The following is a 19,110-nucleotide window of genomic DNA, read 5'->3' as shown; positions in this document are numbered from 1 at the left end:
AAAATCTGTGCGGGTTTGGTATCCTATATACGGCGTAACCTAGAAGTTACGCCCGTATATTTCTGCCGTCGCCCGTAGTTTTTTGGGCCATAGGCAGGTATACCAAACCCGCGCAGTTTGGTATCCAATATAAGCGTATAAATCTTACTCCATTTTCACCTCACCACAAAAAGCAGCCGTAAGAAGCCTTACGCTGAGTATTGGAGCCCCGTAACTCCCTAAACTACCTGCTAAATAAAACCTAACACCTAATGCATGCGCAATGTCTATCTACCTGTCAACCGCGATCTGCTAAATAAAACCTAACACCTAATGCATGCGCAATGTCTATCTACCTGTCAACCGCAGTCCCCCGCCGCAATCCCTAATAAAGTATTTAACCCCTAAACCGCCGCTCCCGGACCCCGCCACCATCTACATAAACTAACCCCCTACTGTGAGCCCCTAAAACCGCCACCATCTAACTGATCTATCCCCTAATGTGAACCCCTAAAACCGCCACCATCTATCTTATCTATCCCCTAATGTGAACCCCTAAAACCGCCGCCATCTACCTTATCTATCCCCTAATGTGAACCCCTTACACCGCCGCCACCTATATAAAAATTATTAACCCCTAATCTAATCCCCCTATACCGCCGCCAGCTATATTAATATTATTAACCCCTAATCTAATATCCCTAAAGTAATAATTTCTATTACCAGCCCTTAAAAGGGCCTTTTGCGGGGCTTTGCCCCAAAGTAAACAGCTCTTTTGCCCTATAACCTGCTCTCCCTACACCGCCGCCACCTATATTAATAGTATTAACCCCTAATGTAAGCCCCTTACACCACCGCCATCTATAATATCTATATTAACCCTAAGTATATTATAGTTAATATAGTTATTACATTATATATATTAACTATATTAACCCTAATTATATTAGGGTTAATATAGTTAATATAGTTACTATAGTATTTATATTAACTATATTAACTCTATCTAACCCTAACAACCCTAACTAAATTCTTATTAAAAAAATCTAATTCATACTATAAAATGATTAACCCCTAATTTAATCTACCTACCCCGCCGCCAGCTATATTATCTATATTAACCCTAAGTATATTATAGTTAATATAGTTATTACATTATATATATTAACTATATTAACCCTAATTATATTAGGGTTAATATAGTTAATATAGTTACTATAGTATTTATATTAACTATATTAACTCTATCTAACCCTAACAACCCTAACTAAATTCTTATTAAATAAATCTAATTCATACTATAAACTAAAATATTCCTATTTAAATCTAAATACTTACCTATAAAATAAACCCTAAGATAGCTACAATATAATTAATAATTACATTGTAGCTATGTTAGGGTTTATATTTATTTTACAGGTAAATTGTTAATTATTTTAACTAGGTATAATAGCTATTAAATAGTTATTAACTATTTAATAGCTACCTAGTTAAAATAATTACCCAATTACCTGTAAAATAAATCCTAACCTAAGTTACAAATACACCTACACTATCAATAAATTAAATAAACTACAAATATCTATCTAAAAATACAATTAAATAAACTAAACTAAATTACAAAAACAAACAAACACTAAATTACAAAAAATAAAAAAAAGATTACAAGATTTTAAGCTATTTACACCTATTCTAAGCCCCCTAATAAAATAATAAAGCCCCCCAAAATAAAAAAAATTCCCTACCCTATTCTAAATTAAAAAAGTTCAAAGCTCTTTTACCTTACCAGCCCTTAAAAGGGCCTTTTGTGGGGCATGGCCCAAAGAAAACTGCTCTTTTGCCTGAAAAAACCCCACAATACCACCCCCCAACATTACAACCCACCACCCACATACCCCTATTCTAAACCCACCCAAACCCCCCTTTAAAAAACCTAACACTACCCCCCTGAAGATCTCCCTACCTTGTCTTCACCCAACCGGGCCGAACTCCTCATCCGATCCGGGCGATGTCTTTATACAATCGGCAAAGAAGAAGTCTTCATCCCGGCGATGTCTTTATCCAAGCGGCAAAGAAGAAGTCTTCATCCCGGCGATGTCTTCATCCAAGCGGCAGCAAAGTCTTCTTCCATCCGGCAGCATCTTCCATCAAGCAGCATCTTCAATCTTCTTTCTTTGCTCCTCCGACGCGGAGCCTCCATCCCGGCCGACGACTGAACGACGAATGAGGTACCTTTAAATGACATCATCCAAGATGGCGTCCGTCGAATTCCGATTCTATCAGCCAATCGGAATTAAGGTAGAAAAATCTGATTGGCTGATTGAATCAGCCAATCAGATTCAAGTTCAATCCGATTGGCTGATCACATTAGGGGATAGATAAGGTAGATGGCGGCGGTGTAAGGGGTTCAAATTAGGGGATAGATCAGTTAGATGGTGGCGGTTTTAGGGGCTCACAGTAGGGTGTTAGTTTATGTAGATGGCGGCGGGGTCCGGGAGCGGCGGTTTAGGGGTTAATAACTTTTTTATTATTAGGATAGTGAGGGGGGATAGCGGTTAGAGGGTTAGACGTGTCGGGCTATGTTTGGGAGGCATGTTAGACAGTGCGGGTGATTTCATACTTTAGTCAGGTTTTGTAGGCGCCGGCAGTTTCTAACGTGGCGCAAGTCACTGGCGACGGCAGAAATTTGTACTTGCGCAGATTTATGGACATCGCTGGTTTATCCGACTTACGGCACGTTAGCATCTGACGGCGCCGTATATTGGATAGCTCGAGTTGCGAGCTGAAACTGCGGGCGACGCGGGTTCCCTCGCTTGCGCCGCAAACTACGCCGTATATCGGATCGCGCCCTTAGTTTATCAATTGCTGTGGGGTGTGATTAATAGGTATGCCTGCTGGCTTTTTTTTTGGGGGGGGGGCTAAAACAAGGTTTCATTGAAGTTTAACACTTTGTGTGCAGAATCATTTATATTTTCTTTCAGTTAGTTATAAAATAAAAACGAAGTTAGCTGTATTAAGTTGTGTATTTATTTCATTTTTATCTCTATATCTATTAGTGCGACAAGTTTGGGGCAAAACTTTTCAATAAATTTGTAGCATAATCCATAAGTAGTAATGTATTTTTCATTTTTATCCCTATATCTACTAGTGCACCAAATGTGGAGCAATAATATTGTTTGATTTAGAAAGGGTATACAAATGTAATAGAGTTTCTAATTTACTTTCATTATGTAATATATTTCATTCTCTTGCAGCATTGAGCATAAGCTTTCTGTGTTTTCAGACTCCCATTGAGTTCTATGGCATCCATGACCTCAAGGGTGTGGCGGATTAAAAACTAGGTACGCTGCGTCGGAATACATGCAAGCGTACCTGTTAAATTCTTGATAAATTGGGAAAAGTGTCAAATAGAGTAAGAAAGAAAAAAGGTACTGGGGATACTGGGAAAGGAGGTGCTGGTGCATTGGGGTACCCAGGACTTAATTTAAAAAAATCTTGCAGAAATTGTACATGAAATAAATTCTTGAGGATTGTGATTTTGTTTAATTGGGCTTTTTTAATGTTTTGAATTACTGAATATAAAATATAACAAGACCATTTCACTATAAAATTAGACATTTTTTGTCACAAAACCTGAGCCGAGAAGTTTAACTGGGCTTATGTGATAGCCGGATATTTCAGGCCTCTGTTATATAAATAGTTGATTTTCCATATCCAACATTCTCCCAAAACATTTGGAAGGCCATTATTAGGGTTAAAGGGACAGTGTACTTGAAAATTGTTATTGATTAAAAAGATAGATAATCCCTTTATTACCCATTCCCCAGTTTTGCATAACCAACACTGTTATATTAATACACTTTTTACCTCTGTGATTACCTTGTATCTTAGCCTCTGCAAACTGCTCCTCATCTTAGTTCTTTTCGACAGACTTGCATTTTAGCCAATCAGTGCTGACTCATACATAACTCCACAAGAGTGAGCACAATGTTATTAATATGACGCACATGAACTAGCACTCTTTAACTTTAAAAAACTGTCAAAATGCACTGAGATAAGAGGCGGTCTTTAACAGCTTACAAATCAGTTTGTTAGCTCTTAACAAGGAATATCAAGAGAACAAGCAAATTTGATCTTAAAAGTAAATTGGAAAGTTGGCTAAAATCGCATGCCCTATCTGAAACATGAAAGTTTAATTTTGACTAGACTGTCCCTTTTACATGCTACTCCAACTGCAACTCAAAACAGATGGATTTTGGAAATCAATAATATTAACCTCACAAGACATTACTGTATGGGGCGTTTCTGCTCAACTGGCAAGGGGGCAGATATAAAAAAAACAAAATTATATAACATCTTAGGATATCAGAGGATTATGCACATGCAACTACATAGGGATGTGCACTTTTAAACATCATCCCAATTTACTTCTATTATCTAATTTGCTTTATTATTTAGATATCCTTTGTTGAAGAAATAGCAATACACATGGGTGAGACAATAACAAAAGGCATCTAAGTGCAGCCACCAATCAGCAGCTACTAAGCCTATCTAGATATGCATTTCAGCAATGAATATCAAGAGAATTAAGCAACTTAGATAATAGAAGTACATTAGAAAGTTGCATGTTTTTTCTAAATCGTAAAAGAAATAATTTGGTTGTCATGTCCCTTGAAGACCTTAAATGATTACTTTCTGTTATAATTTTTAAGCTAAACAACTAACATATTAAAGTTAATAAACATTAATTAAAACCTACTGACCTATATTTTCTCCAAAACGAAGTTTCATAATGTTCTAAAAGTTATATCTTTTATTCGCCGATGATGTCACGTTATCCTGCCCACTATTTTCAGCACTGCATGTTCAAAATACTTAAACCAATAACTTTGTGTTTAAAGCGCCATTTTGAAACCTAAGTATTGTAAACAGATTGGTACAGAGCAAAGGATACCCAGGAGTGGGTTTGGAAAACAATTAAATTTGCAGACAAGATTTCTGATATACGGTAGAGATATGTTAATGAAATGCTATTGATAAAAAGCGTATTTGGGGTAGTTAATTAGTAACAGGCATAGAAAATATTTACTTACAGTGGCCCTTTAAGGTCCTCTCCATGCTCTAGAGAGTGCATTAAGGTAGGTATTGTAGCTACAGGTGAACTTTTCCTCTGTAGCTTTGAAAACATTTACATTAGTTTTAACAAAAACAAATATAAATGTTTAATTAAAATTCCATTTTCTTCCCTGCACTTCTCTATGGCTACACCAGTACTTTTGATATAGCTTTGTTTTGTTATGTTCAGTTTCTTAACTTTTGCTTGTGAAATTCCAGGAAGAGCCTTCAAAGGAGAAGAACAAGAAGGGTTGGAAAGGATAGGAGAGTTTTAAATACTTTTGTAGTGAGCAGCTCCTCATTCATTAGGCAGTAGTGCATAATATGAGGTGCATAGTAAGTAAACAGAAGAAAAAGGTGCTTAACATCAGGTGCCTCACTAGAACGTGATCTCTAGATTGTGAAAGACTGGTTACAGTAACAAGAACTTTGGCTAGGTGAGATGCGGCTATGGAATATTACCTTGTGCGCTATCTAGATATAGAAGGTTTTCCCATTAAAGGGACATGATGTCTGAATTAATCTTTAATTCTTCAGACAGAACACACAATTAAAAATGTACTTTGCTCTCTTGGGGCGCGATCCGATATAGATCGCAGTTTGCGGCGCAAGCGAGGGAACCGGCGTCGCCCGCAGTTTCAGCTCGCAACTCGAGCTATCCTATATAAGTCGCCGTCAGATGCTAACGTGCCGTAAGTCTGACAAACCAGCGATGTCCAGAAATCTGCGCAAGTACAAATTTCTGGCGTCGCCAGTGACTTGCGGCACGTTAGAAACTGCTGGCGCCTATAAAACCTGACTAAAGTCTAAAACACCCGCACTGTCTAACACGCCTCCCTAACATAGCCCGACAAGTCTAACACGCCTCCCTAACATAGCCCGACACGTCTAACCCTCTATCCGCTATCCCCCCTCACTATCCTAACAATAAAAAAGCTATTAACCCCTAAACCGCCGCTCCCGTACCCCGCCGCAACCTAATAAAGTTATTAACCCCTAAACCGTCGCTCCCGTACCCCGCCGCCAGCTATATTATATCTATAACCCCCTAAAGTGAGCCCCTAACACCACCGCCATCTATATTAAAATTATTAACCCCTAATGTAAGCCCCTTACACCGCCGCCATCTCTATTAAAATGATTAACCCCTAATTTAATCTACCTACCCCGCCGCCAGCTATATTATCTATATTACATTATATATATTAACTATATTAACCCTAATTATATTAGGGTTAATATAGTTAATATAGTTACTATAGTATTTATATTAACTATATTAACTCTATCTAACCCTAACTAAATTTATATTAAATTAATCTAATTCATTTATAAACTAAAATATTCCTATTTAAATCTAAATACTTACCTATAAAATAAACCCTAAGATAGCTACAATATAATTAATAATTACATTGTAGCTATGTTAGGGTTAATATTTATTTTACAGGTAAATTGTTAATTATTTTAACTAGGTATAATAGCTATTAAATAGTTATTAACTATTTAATATCTACCTAGTTAAAATAATTACCCAATTACCTGTAAAATAAATCCTAACCTAAGTTACAAATACACCTACACTAGCAATAAATTAAATAAACTACAAACATCTATCTAAAAATACAATTAAATTAACTAAACTAAATTACAAAAAAAAAACAAACACTAAATTACAAAAAATAAAAAAAAGATTACAAGATTTTTAAGCTAATTACACCTTTTCTAAGCCCCCTAATAAAATAATAAACCCCCAAAATAAAAAAAATTCCCTGCCCTATTCTAAATTAAACAAATTTCAAAGCTCTTTACCTTACCAGCCCTTAAAAGGGCCTTTTGTGGGGCATGCCCCAAAGAATTCAGCTCTTTTGCATACAAATACAATACCCCCCCCATTACAACCCACCACCCACATACCCCTATTCTAAAACCACCCAAACCCCCCTTAAAAAAGCCTAACACTACCCCCCTGAAGATCTCCCTACCTTGTCTTCACCACACCGGGCCGAACTCCTGATCCGATCCGGGCGATGTCTTCCTCCAAGCGGCAAAGAAGAATTCTTCCTCCGGCGATGTCTTCCTCCAAGCGGCAAAGAAGAATTCTTCCTCCGGCGACGTCTTCCTCCAAGCGGCAGCAAAGTCTTCATTCTTCCGGCGGCATCTTCAATCTTCTTTCTTCGCTCCGCCGCCGCGGAGCATCCATCCCGGACGACTACTGAACTACGAATGATGTACCTTTAAATGACGTCATCCAAGATGGCGTCCGCCGAATTCCGATTGGCTGATAGGATTCTATCAGCCAATCGGAATTAAGTTAGAAAAATCTGATTGGCTGATTGAATCAGCCAATCAGATTCAAGTTCAATCCGATTGGCTGATCCAATCAGCCAATCAGATTGAGCTCGCATTCTATTGGCTGTTCCTTTTAAGGGCTGGTAAGGTAAAGAGCTTTGAAATTTGTTTAATTTAGAATAGGGCAGGGAATTTTTTTTATTTTGGGGGTTTATTATTTTATTAGGGGGCTTAGAATAGGTGTAATTAGCTTAAAAATCTTGTAATCTTTTTTTTATTTTTTGTAATTTAGTGTTTGTTTTTTTTTTGTAATTTAGTTTAGTTAATTTAATTGTATTTTTAGATAGATGTTTGTAGTTTATTTAATTTATTGCTAGTGTAGGTGTATTTGTAACTTAGGTTAGGATTTATTTTACAGGTAATTGGGTAATTATTTTAACTAGGTAGATATTAAATAGTTAATAACTATTTAATAGCTATTATACCTAGTTAAAATAATTAACAATTTACCTGTAAAATAAATATTAACCCTAACATAGCTACAATGTAATTATTAATTATATTGTAGCTATCTTAGGGTTTATTTTATAGGTAAGTATTTAGATTTAAATAGGAATATTTTAGTTTATAAATGAATTAGATTAATTTAATATAAATTTAGTTAGGGGTGTTAGGGTTAGATAGAGTTAATATAGTTAATATAAATACTATAGTAACTATATTAACTATATTAACCCTAATATAATTAGGGTTAATATAGTTAATATATATAATGTAATACCTATATTAACTATAATATACTTAGGGTTAATATAGATAATATAGCTGGCGGCGGGGTAGGTAGATTAAATAAGGGGCTTACATTAGGGGTTAATAATATTAATATAGCTGGCGGTGGTATAGGGGGATTAGATTAGGGGTTAATAATTTTTATATAGGTGGCGGCGGTGTAAGGGGTCAGATTAGGGGATAGATAAGGTAGATGACAGCGGTGTAAGGGGTTCTAATTAGGGGATAGATAAGGTAGATGGCGGCTGTTTTAGGGGCTCACAGTAGGGGGTTAGTTTATGTAGATGGCGGCGGGGTCCGGGAGCGGCGGTTTAGGGGTTAATAACTTTATTAGGGATTTCGGGGGGGGAGGGGATCGCGGTTGACAGGTAGATAGACATTGCGCATGCGTTAGGTGTTAGGTTTATTTTAGCAGATCGCGGTTGACAGGGAGATAGACATTGCGCATGCGTTAGGTGTTAGGTTTATTTTAGAAGATCGCGGTTGACAGGGAGATAGACATTGCGCATGCGTTAGGTGTTAGGTTTATTTTAGCAGCCAGTTTAGGGAGTTACGGGGCTCCAATAGTCAGCGTAAGGCTTCTTACGGCTGCTTTTTGTGGCGAGGTGAAAATGGAGTAAGTTTTCTCCATTTTCGCCACGTAAGTCCTTACGCTGCATATTGGATACCAAACTGCGCGGGTTTGGTATACCTGCCTATAGCCCAAAAAACTACGGGCGACGGCAGAAATATACGCGCGTAACTTCTAGGTTACGCCGTATATGTGATACCAAACCCGCGCAAATATTGGCGTCGCCGGCTTTTGCGGGCGACGATTTTTATCGGATGGACCCCCAGGTATCTTTGTTAAAGAGCATACATAGACCACCGCTGGGTACTAGGCAGCAGAATTTGCAAATATAGTGCTCAAGATATGTGCACACTCCTGTGCCTACCTTAGGACACTCCAACAAAAGTTTGTGTTTTTAGCTCTTTCAAGTGTATAACCGAGAACACATTGTTGTTGATTTTTTTTTTATACTTAGTAACTACAACCTCTTGATAATTCCTGCAGACATCCTCAACTGCATTTAAAGGGACACTGAATCCATATTTTTTCTTTCGTGATTCAGATAGAGCATGGAATTTTAAGCAACTATCTAATTTACTCCTATTATCAAACTTTCTTAATTCTCTTGGTATCTTTATTTAAAATGCAAGATGTAAGTTTAGATGCCGGCCCATTTGTGGTGAACAACCTGGTTTGTCCTTGCTGATTGGTGGATAAATTCATCCACCAATAAAAAAGTGCTGTCCAGAGTTCTAAACCAAAAAAAAGCTTAGATGCCTTCTTTTTTAAATAAAGATAGCAAGAGAACGAATAAAAATTGATAATAGGAGTAAATTAGAAAGTTGCTTAAAATTGCATGCTCTATCTAAATCACGAAAGAAAAAATTTGTATTAAGTGTCCCTTTAATATACAATGTCACATTATCTTCTGTGTATGATGATATGATTTATTAATGGTGATTAGCGTTACAGAACCTGATAGCGCTGCCGAACCTGTTGGCGCTCTACAAATACCTGATAATAATAAAATAATAATAATATAATAAAATTTTGTATTTGCACCAAGTGCAGGATACAAATGAAGCAATGCTTTTCTTTTTCACATTAGTTGAAAATGAGCAGATGATTTAATTAGTTCAGTTAATGAAACATAACTATAGAAAAATACTTATAATTTAATCCAAATGAAACAGTCTTCCCCCTTAAACGGTATTATATTCAAATTTTTTTACCTGAAGAACCCCAATAGGCCAAGTCTGTACTGGATTGAAACAATCACCACGTTTTCATGTGCACATATAGCTGATCCACTATTTAAAAATGCCCCTCCTATGATCAGGCCTCCTCCGTGTATGCTCACCATGACCTGGAAAGAAATATTAAAGAAAAAGTCTACTCCATCATTTTTTTAAAAAGATAGATAATCTCTTTATTACCCATTTCTCAGTTTTGTTATATTAATACACTTTTTTACCTCTGTGATTGTAGCTAAGCCTCCGCAGACTGCCCCCTTATTTCAGTTCTTTTAACAGTCTTGCCCTTTAGCCAATCAGTGCTGACTCATAAATAACTCTAGGGGATTTATTATTAGATATTATCTATATGACACATATGAAGTAGTGCTGTCTAACTGTCAAAATGCACTGAGATAAGAGATGTTTTCAAGGGCTTAGAAATTAGCATATGAGCCTACCTAGGTTTAGCTTTCAATAAAGAATACCAAGACAACAAAGCAAATTTGATGATAAAAGTAAATTGGAAAGTTGTTTAAAATTGTATGCCCTATCTGAATCATGAAAGTTTCATTTTGACTTTACTGTCCCATTAAATCATGAATTTCAGTAATGAAATGCAAATAGTAGACCTTTCAATGTCAGTACTTTATTTTTCTGATTTGTTCATTATACACTAACATAACTTTTATTGTATAAGAATTGATGTACGTTGTAAACATTTAATGGCTGGAACCTTTAACCAATGAATGGAACATTGTTTATTTTGTTACAAGAGCAGGTGTTCAATATTCTTAATGCAATGTATTAATACATACCGGCAGCTTGACGTTATTTTCCCGGTGTGCTGGAGTGAAGACATTTAGATACAAGCAGTCCTCTGAAACTGGGGGTATCCTTAAAGAGGACTGGGAGAAATCTATCATTTTTTCCATTTCTTCAGAATTTTGTAAACATCTGGGGAATGTAAGGATTTCAGTGATGTCATGACAATATGATGACAAACTATCAGCATACACTAACAGACTCACAAATATGTCTTGCGGTGGTATTGGTGGGTAGAAACTGACCATAAACCTAAAAAAATGTTATTTCCACTTACATTGGCGGGTGTTGTGTTGCGTCTCTGATGGACTCCCATGGTTCAGGTGGCAGTGGAGGAGCGAACCTTAGTGGTCCAGTTGGAGGCTTTGCAAATGGGATCCCTAAAAAGGCATGTACTGCTTGATCTGTTCCTTTCACATTTATCCTTCTACCTTGAAGTTGTCCATATTTGATTGCCAGAAGTGGAGCATTATCCTCTTCCCCTAAGAAGAATATAAATAAAAGAAACCTTTTGCTAATGGACAAAACTTAACTTATGTGTAGTATACCCCGTGCACCGTCAGAGAGCAAGCTGTATCATATCAGTGATTAGTTAATTTGTGTTATTCAAGCCACTTTTTCTTTATCTTTCACCATACAAAAAATATTGTACATTTTTGCTACATTTTTAATTTATGTTGTGTTTTATACCCTTTTTTTCTAAAGGGACATTAACTACAGTAGTTACTATTCATTAAGCTATTTCTATTTCTCCTAAGCATGCAGCTCTCTTCAAAGCTATTCAATTATTTTAACCCTTCTAAAGTGCTAATAAGTAAAGCTCTGCATCTTCATGCTGGGCACTGCCACCATGGAATTTAAGAATTCTTGTAACCCACAGAAGCACTGCACATTTACAGTATTATTTTCATCTTTTAAACAAGCCATATCATGCACTTCAGTTTAGCTACACCGTACATTATCTAAAGCACTCCACTTGTAATCTGGGCCTTTTTCAATAATAAACCTTTATTTTACATTTAACACTGGGCTATACAAACCCAGACATCAGGATGTCACTGAAACTTTTTTTTATAAGGTTTTATTGAGAGTTAAAGAAAGAAATTAATTGCTTATCAATTTTGGTCTGGATTTAGCTGAGACCCAACCCAGAGTGCCCATATTGTGTGTTCCCACAATTGTTTTACAAATTTGGACCCAAGTTTTATCTTCAGATCCACAACACCACTCCACTTGATGCTGAAGAGTGATTGCTTTTTTATATGCAGCAAGGTTAGGGACCCCTAGGCCTCCCCTTTATCTTTAGGTAGATAAAGGGTATTTCGCGTGATGCGCGGTCTTACCCCTCTCCAAATAAACTCTCCCATCACGCTCTGTAATTTGTGCAGGTAATGAGTAGGAAGGGGTATCGGGAGGGTTTGAAGTATATACAGTATTCTAGGCAGGATATTCATTTTCACAATACCAATTCTCCCTAGCAAGGAGACTGGCTTGTTTCGCCAAGAAGAAAGGTCTCCTGTAATTGTGGATAGAAGATTATTATAATTTACTTCATAAAGTGCTTCTACGGTCGGGGTAAGGAATATCCACAGGTATTTAAGGGAGTTAGGATTCGTAAGGGACACAGGGAAGAGAGCTGAACAAGATCCTGTTGTGGAAGATTGATATTTAAGAGTTCAGATTTGGATTTATTTAGAAGGAAATTTGAGAACCTGCCATACTCTTCAAATTCTTTCAGCGCCTCTGGGAGTGACGTCAAAGGTCTAGACAAAGAAAGCAAGACGTCATCCGCGTACATAGATAACTTGTGAACCCTATTTCCTATCTGAAGACCTGAAATGTGCACGTTGTCTCTAATTCTTTGGGCAAGAACCTCCATGACCAAGGCAAACAGTAGCAGTGACAGGGGACACCCCTGTCTGGTGCTATTTGATATCTTGAATGGATCTGAAAGGATATTATTTTTTTTTATTTTTATTTTTTAGTTTCTAAATTTTTTTTTTTTGCAAAGAATTTTTTATTGAGCATACAAAAAATACACCGAACAATAGGAGATCATACAGAATTAAAAATTATATCAGATTTCCGTGTGGAACACAGTAATATAATGTCCATCAGTAATCTGGGGGATTGGTATAGTCCCAGAATTCCACAGGTGGTTGTTTAAGAGTCTGTATTCCTTTCTCTTATTCCAGAATGTTGTTGCTCAGTTTTTAATTTTCTATTGTAAGCAACAGTATGACAATAAGTAATAGCTTAATACACACGGAGAAGTCCAACTTGGGGCTTCATTACTAGAAGGCAATCTTATTCATAATTGATTTGCTAAACAATCATTGTACATCTGTCAGTGTCAATCTTAGGTATAAATACAACAGTTGAGGTATATTAAAGAGGTAATGACATATCCAAGAGGATAGAAAAGGATAGACACTGAAGAGAAAGAAAGTAAGGGAAGGGGAAAAAGGAGAGAAGGGAGAGAGAGAGGGAGAGAGAAAAAAAAGGGGGAGGGGGAGAGAGAAGGGGGAGAGGAGGGAAAGGGAGTAGAGCCGGAGCTAGGAAGGCATATATGCCAGCTGGGGGCTGGGGTGAAGGTGACTAATGTTATGATTAAACAACTTTGTATTACGTATTGAGGACCTCATTTAATTAACCTATGTTGGTCATGGAGGGGTTCCAAAGTTCTATCATCGCCTCATATAGTTCCATATTACCACTTTTCATGTATTGATATCTTTCTATTTGGAGTAGTGAGGAAACCTGTCCTTTCCATATCTCTAATGTGGGGACTTCACTTGATTTCCACCTTTGCGGGATAAGGAGTTTGGCGCTATTTAACATAATATATAGTAAAAGTCTTTTAGGTTTGCTTCGAATTTTAGGCAAATCCAGATAGAGGAGGATGCCTGGGTCTTTTTGCATATGAACATTAAGTTTGGTAATTATTTCAGATATCACACTCAACCAGAAGTTGTCCATGTCTCCACATGACCACCAAATATGTAGTAAGTCTGCTTCTTCCCCACAGCCCCTCCAACATTTTCCACTACTTTTTCTGTAAATGTGGTGCAGTCTGGCTGGTGTAAGATACCACCTTGCCAGCAGCTTAAAATTTGTTTCCATAATGTTAGAGGAAATTGTGGCCTCTTTATGGCTTGCAAGGGCACGGTCCCATTCTTCTTGACTGATTTCTCTTTCTAGGTCTTTAGCCCATTTAAGAGTATAAGAAGGGTACTCTGTACCACTATTAGTTAGTAATATGTTGTAAATTTTAGATATGAGATGTCTAGGTTGGATTTGTTGTGAACATAGAATTTCAAATCTAGTCAGTCATTGGTCGGTTAAATTCGTCCCTTTTCTTGTGTGTCTGGATAAAATGTGCTAATTGTGTATATGCAAACCACGGAGGGGGAGATCCTCCATCGCCCCCCAACCATGGTCTCTCTCTGTATCAGTCTGCCCCCTTCTAGTATGTTTTTTAAAGTGAATTCTTGTATATGTGGGAAGGGGTAGGTCAATGGGGGGAAGCTCGCAGTCGGTAGGTCAGGGTTGCATCTGTATGGTGTCATTGGGGAGAGCATGGTGGAGAGATGAGTGGAAGTTTTAAGGATCTTGTCCCATACTGAGAACAATTCACTCCACAATGGGTAACAAAAAATCTCGCTGGGTCTTGACCTTGGGGAAATCCAAGCCCATAGTCCCATATTATCTGAATTTAGGATTGCTCTGTCGAGCTGGATCCACCTCTTATCTGCTGAGTTATGGCACCACTCCACCAGGCATTGCAGTATCGATGCTTTCTATGTTTGGTAGTCCTAAGCCCCCCCTAAGTCTAGGGAGGAACATTGTGGTTTTTGGGATACGTGGTCTAATTTTTTGCCAAATATATTGTCCTATAATGTCTTGAAGATTCGCAATGTAATGTCTAGGTAGTGGGATAGGTAACGTTTGTAGTATGTATACGATGCGTGGTAGTATATTCATCTTAATGACTTGGACTCTGCCCAGCCATGAGATCTGTTTGTTACTCCAGCCGGAGAGGTCAGCTGTGATTTGGTCTTGTAGGGGTTTGTAGTTGGTCAGGAACAAGTCCTTGGGGTCTGCCGTCAGGTATATACCTAAGTATTTCATTTTGTGAGGTTGGACAATTAAGGGACTTGAGGATTTTATTTTGAGTATGATATCAGGAGGTGTCGTAATATTTAGGATCTCCGATTTAGATGTGTTCAGGTGGAAATAAGAGAATCTACCGTATTCTTCAAATTCTTCTAATAGTGCTATTAAAGAATTCTCTGGGTTAGTCAACATAAACAAAATATCATCGGCATATAGTGCCAATTTATGTTCAGAATGATTTATTTTAATGCCACAGATCAGGGGGTTCTGCCGAATTTTATGGGCTAACGCCTCTACAGCTAAAGCGAATAGGATTGGAGACAGGGGACATCCCTGTCTCGTTCCATTGGTGATGTTGAACGAATCAGACAGAATGTCGTTGACCCTCACCTTAGCAGAAGGATTAGAATATAATGCAAAAATTTTGGAAGTAAAAGTGCTGCTAATATTCATCTGTTGTAGGACAGAGCCGAGAAAGCCCCAATTGACCCTGTCAAAGGCCTTCTCGGCATCTGTGGAGACCAAGATCTTAGGGATCTGGTTATTGCGAGTGTAGGAAATTAGTTGGAGTATTCAAAGCGTATTATCCTTTGCTTCTCGTCCTGGCACAAAACCTACCTGATCTGGGTTTACCAGTTTGAGTGATGTCTTGTTAAGTCTGTCTGAAAGGATTTTGGCGTATATTTTCACGTCCACATTAAGTAGGGATATTGGCCTGAAATTTTCGGGTTTTGTGGGGGGTTTACCTGGTTTGGGAAGAACTGTGATGTATGCCTCTAACATTTGTTTGGAGAAGCCGCCAATTTCATCGATTACATTAAATAGTTGTGTGAGTTGAGGGGTCAGGTCAGGGGAAAACAGTCTGTAATATTTACTTCCAAAACCGTCTGGTCCTGGGCTCTTTCCCAGTGGGGTATGTTTAATAGCTAGTGAGACTTCCTCGCATGTGATAGAATGGTCGAGTATAGCTGAGTCTGTTGAGTCTAGACAGGGGAGGTCCAAGCTGGAGGTGTATTTGTGGGTGTCGGGTGGATTCTGAGGGTTCTGGATTGGGTTAGTATCATCAGCTACTTGTTTGATATTGTAAAGGGTATCATAATATTTTCTAAACGTTTCTGCAATGTTAAAGCTGTCCGTTTTAGTATGTCCCTCTTTATCTTTCAATGTAAGAATATATGATTTTAAATGTTTACGTCTGAGTGATCTGGCCAGTAAGCGGCCTGCTTTATTCCCATGAGTATAGTAATATTGTTTGAGTGCTAATGTCTGTTTTTGTTGATCTAGATGAAGGAAATCCCTCACCTTTGTGCGTGCTTGTGTTAGTAGATCTGAAAGGGTTGTATCTTCCGGGTGTTGCTTATGAGCTTTTTCCGCCTCCACCAGTGTTTGTAACAGATCGTTTTTTCCCTGTGTAGTTTGCGTAATCTTGCCTTATGTTTAATCAGTATTCCCCTGATCACACATTTGTGTGCTTCCCATCTTATCATTTCCGAAGTCTCTTTTTTAGTGTTAATTTGGAAATATTCTGGGATGGCGCTTTCTAGGTCTGCTCTGACTAGGGCATCGTCTAATAAATGATCATCCAATCGTCACTGTCTCAGGCCAGTCCATTGTGCACAATACTGGTGCGTGGTCTGACCAGGTGATGGGTAATATTTTAGACGTTTTTATTGTAGATAGAATTAGGGGGTCTACAAAAAAATAATCCAAGCGGGAGTAGATTTTATGAGGATGGGAGAAAAATGTATAATCTCTCTTGGTCGGATTTGACAATCTCCAGACATCGTGGACAGTTAAATCTCTGAGGAGGTTGTTAATACTCCTAATGTCACTTTTAGATATTGTGGAAGTGCCTCCCGATGTGTCTAGTTTGGGGTCCATAGGGGTATTAAAGTCTCCCCCTATGATGAGTGGGCCTTTCGTGTGATCTAAAATATGGTTAGAGAGATGTCTCATGAATGTTTTCTGACCTTTTTAGGGAAGTAGGTGTTAACAATTGTGATAGGTCGTCCATATAGTAACCCTTGGACGATGATGAATCTACCCTCCTGGTCTTTATCTGTTTGAATTGATTGGAATGGGATTGAGTGTTTAAGTAGGATTCCTACCCCGTTCTTTTTATTCGGCCCTGATGCAAACAAGGCAGTGGGATAGTCTCTGTTATACCACTTTGGTTCATGCACCTTTTTGAAGTGGGATTCCTGTATAAGGACAATGTCTCCTCCCAGCCTAGTAAGGTCCTTCATTACCATGTTGCATTTCATAGGGCTGTTCAAGCCCTTAACATTGATAGTTATACATGTGAGTGTTTTATTTGCCATGAGTATAGCCCAGGATGAAGGGGGAGGGGGGAGAGAAAAAAAAGGGGGGGGGGAGGGGTAGAGTTTGAGGAAAGAGTGGGGGAAAGTAAGACCAATTAGGTATAGTGAGGATAGAGAATGAAAGCTATAAGTTGGAGAAGATAGATAGAAGGATAAGATTAATGAATTTTCAGTAATTAGTTAAAGGTTTCGTAACCTATCAGTTATAAAGGGTATGTGGTTACCGTCTAGGAGAGAGAGGGAAGAGCCCTTTCCCCTTAGGGTCATTTGAGTATTTAAGTCTTGTTTTGTATATAATTTGGTTCCCGGATTATGAGGTCTATGTAGTTAAGATTATTATATCGTGTGGTAACTATGTTCTTAAAGGTGAAGTAATGATGTGGTTAACTCCCGTGTATGTGGGCCTTAAAAATTTGGTCTTTTATGCGTTATGTTAGCTCTAGGGTTGTAATGTATGCCCACAACATGGGCTGGTTGTTACTGGGGAAAGCCCTGCCTACGTCATAGTGTATTTCAAGCCCCTGAAAAGTATAAGTGGGCGTCCAGTCCAGAGAAAACAAAATGGTATCTATTTTATCGTTCAGGCCGATCACATATAAACATACAGTAAATGTAAACTATAAAATAAAACATAATAACTTATAATTGTAACAGTCAATTGTTAACGTAACATGACTGTAAGTAGTTCCTTTATGCTATAATATAACCTGGAAGACATAACAATTTATTCTAGCGACATAAACATAACTTTATGGAGGACTATACTTCAATCATAATTGTCTTATCATTCCATATTTTGCATAACATTCGACATCTTCTGTTTGCCGTGGGTTTCTTATGGAAGCCAGTTAAGAGCAAGTAATGGCGCATCACAAACATATATCATTAGTCCTTGGGGTTAGCTCAAAACAGTATAGTCTAGTCTTTATTTTTATGATGCCTCATGAAGCATGAGCTAGGGTGTATCTCCCAAGGGTGGTAGTGAATGGGAACACAGTCAATTAAGTGTTATACTATACCTTATCCTGGCGTGGAAGTAGGGGGTTGGTTACAGTCTGGTTGCGATGGAGGAGTAGGTCCCATGTTGTCAGGCTCTATGTCTGGAAAGGTGATTTTTAGGCCCAGTTTCTCGTTAAACTTGTAGAGGTCATCTGGGCTGCGATATATTATTGTTTCCCCATTTTTTGTAGTGATTATGCTTACTGGGAACCCCCAGCGGTATTGGATCCCTGCGGACCGAAGCGTGTCGGTAATAAATCTTAGTTCTCGTCACTTCTGGAGGGTGGCTGGGCTTATGTTTGAAAATATTTGGATATTGAAACCTGCATGGGTGATAGGGAACTTTGCTCTTGCGTGTTTCAGTACTTCTTCTTTATCTAGGAAGTTCAGGAGGCGAACTATTACATCTTGTGGAGGTGCTTTCATAGCTGGTTTCGGCCTAAGAGCCCTGTGTGCTCTCTCCAGGATCACTTCTGGTGCAGTTGGGGTGCCTTTAATAGCTCTAAACAGGTCTTGTAGGGAGCCCAGTAGAGCAGATGGTATGATGGATTCTGGGATCCCTCTGATCCTTAGGTTATTTTGTCTGTTGCGATTGTCGAGGTCTTTGACTTTATCCATTATAAAGTTAATGGTTTCTTCATGGTTATGTAGTTGTTTAGTGGAGTGTTGTACGTCATCACATAGCATTGTCTGTATATTTTCCAATTTAGACACTTTTTGCTTAACCTGTGAAATGTCCTTTTTCAGCTCTCCAAATAAGCCCCTGACCTCCCTGAGAACTTCTTTAATATTATCTTTAGATGACAGGGTCTTGAGGTCTTCTCTTGTTATAAAGGAGCTAGTGTTTGGAGTAGGATCATCCAGCAAAGCATGAGATTGTCTCCCATTAGGG

The 19,110-nt window shown here is 38.1% G+C and overlaps 1 protein-coding gene across 1 annotated transcript in view; it reads right to left on the bottom strand.

The window, feature by feature from the left end:
* The window catches only part of LOC128648620 (pyrethroid hydrolase Ces2e), a 117,423-nt gene that overhangs the window by 64,247 nt on the left and 34,066 nt on the right, over positions 1 to 19,110 (bottom strand). The window contains exons 2-4 of the mRNA XM_053701400.1: positions 11,060 to 11,264; positions 10,776 to 10,914; positions 9,958 to 10,091 (exon numbers count right to left, since the gene is read on the bottom strand). Of these exons, the coding sequence (XP_053557375.1) occupies positions 9,958 to 10,091; positions 10,776 to 10,914; positions 11,060 to 11,264 (478 nt within the window). The remainder of the gene's footprint in view (positions 1 to 9,957; positions 10,092 to 10,775; positions 10,915 to 11,059; positions 11,265 to 19,110) is intronic.

Source organism: Bombina bombina, chromosome 1, assembly GCF_027579735.1.
Source record: "Bombina bombina isolate aBomBom1 chromosome 1, aBomBom1.pri, whole genome shotgun sequence".
NCBI classification, from domain to species: domain Eukaryota; kingdom Metazoa; phylum Chordata; class Amphibia; order Anura; family Bombinatoridae; genus Bombina; species Bombina bombina.
The sequence above is the reverse complement of the archived record's forward strand: the minus strand, read 5'-3'. Positions and strand labels throughout refer to the sequence as shown.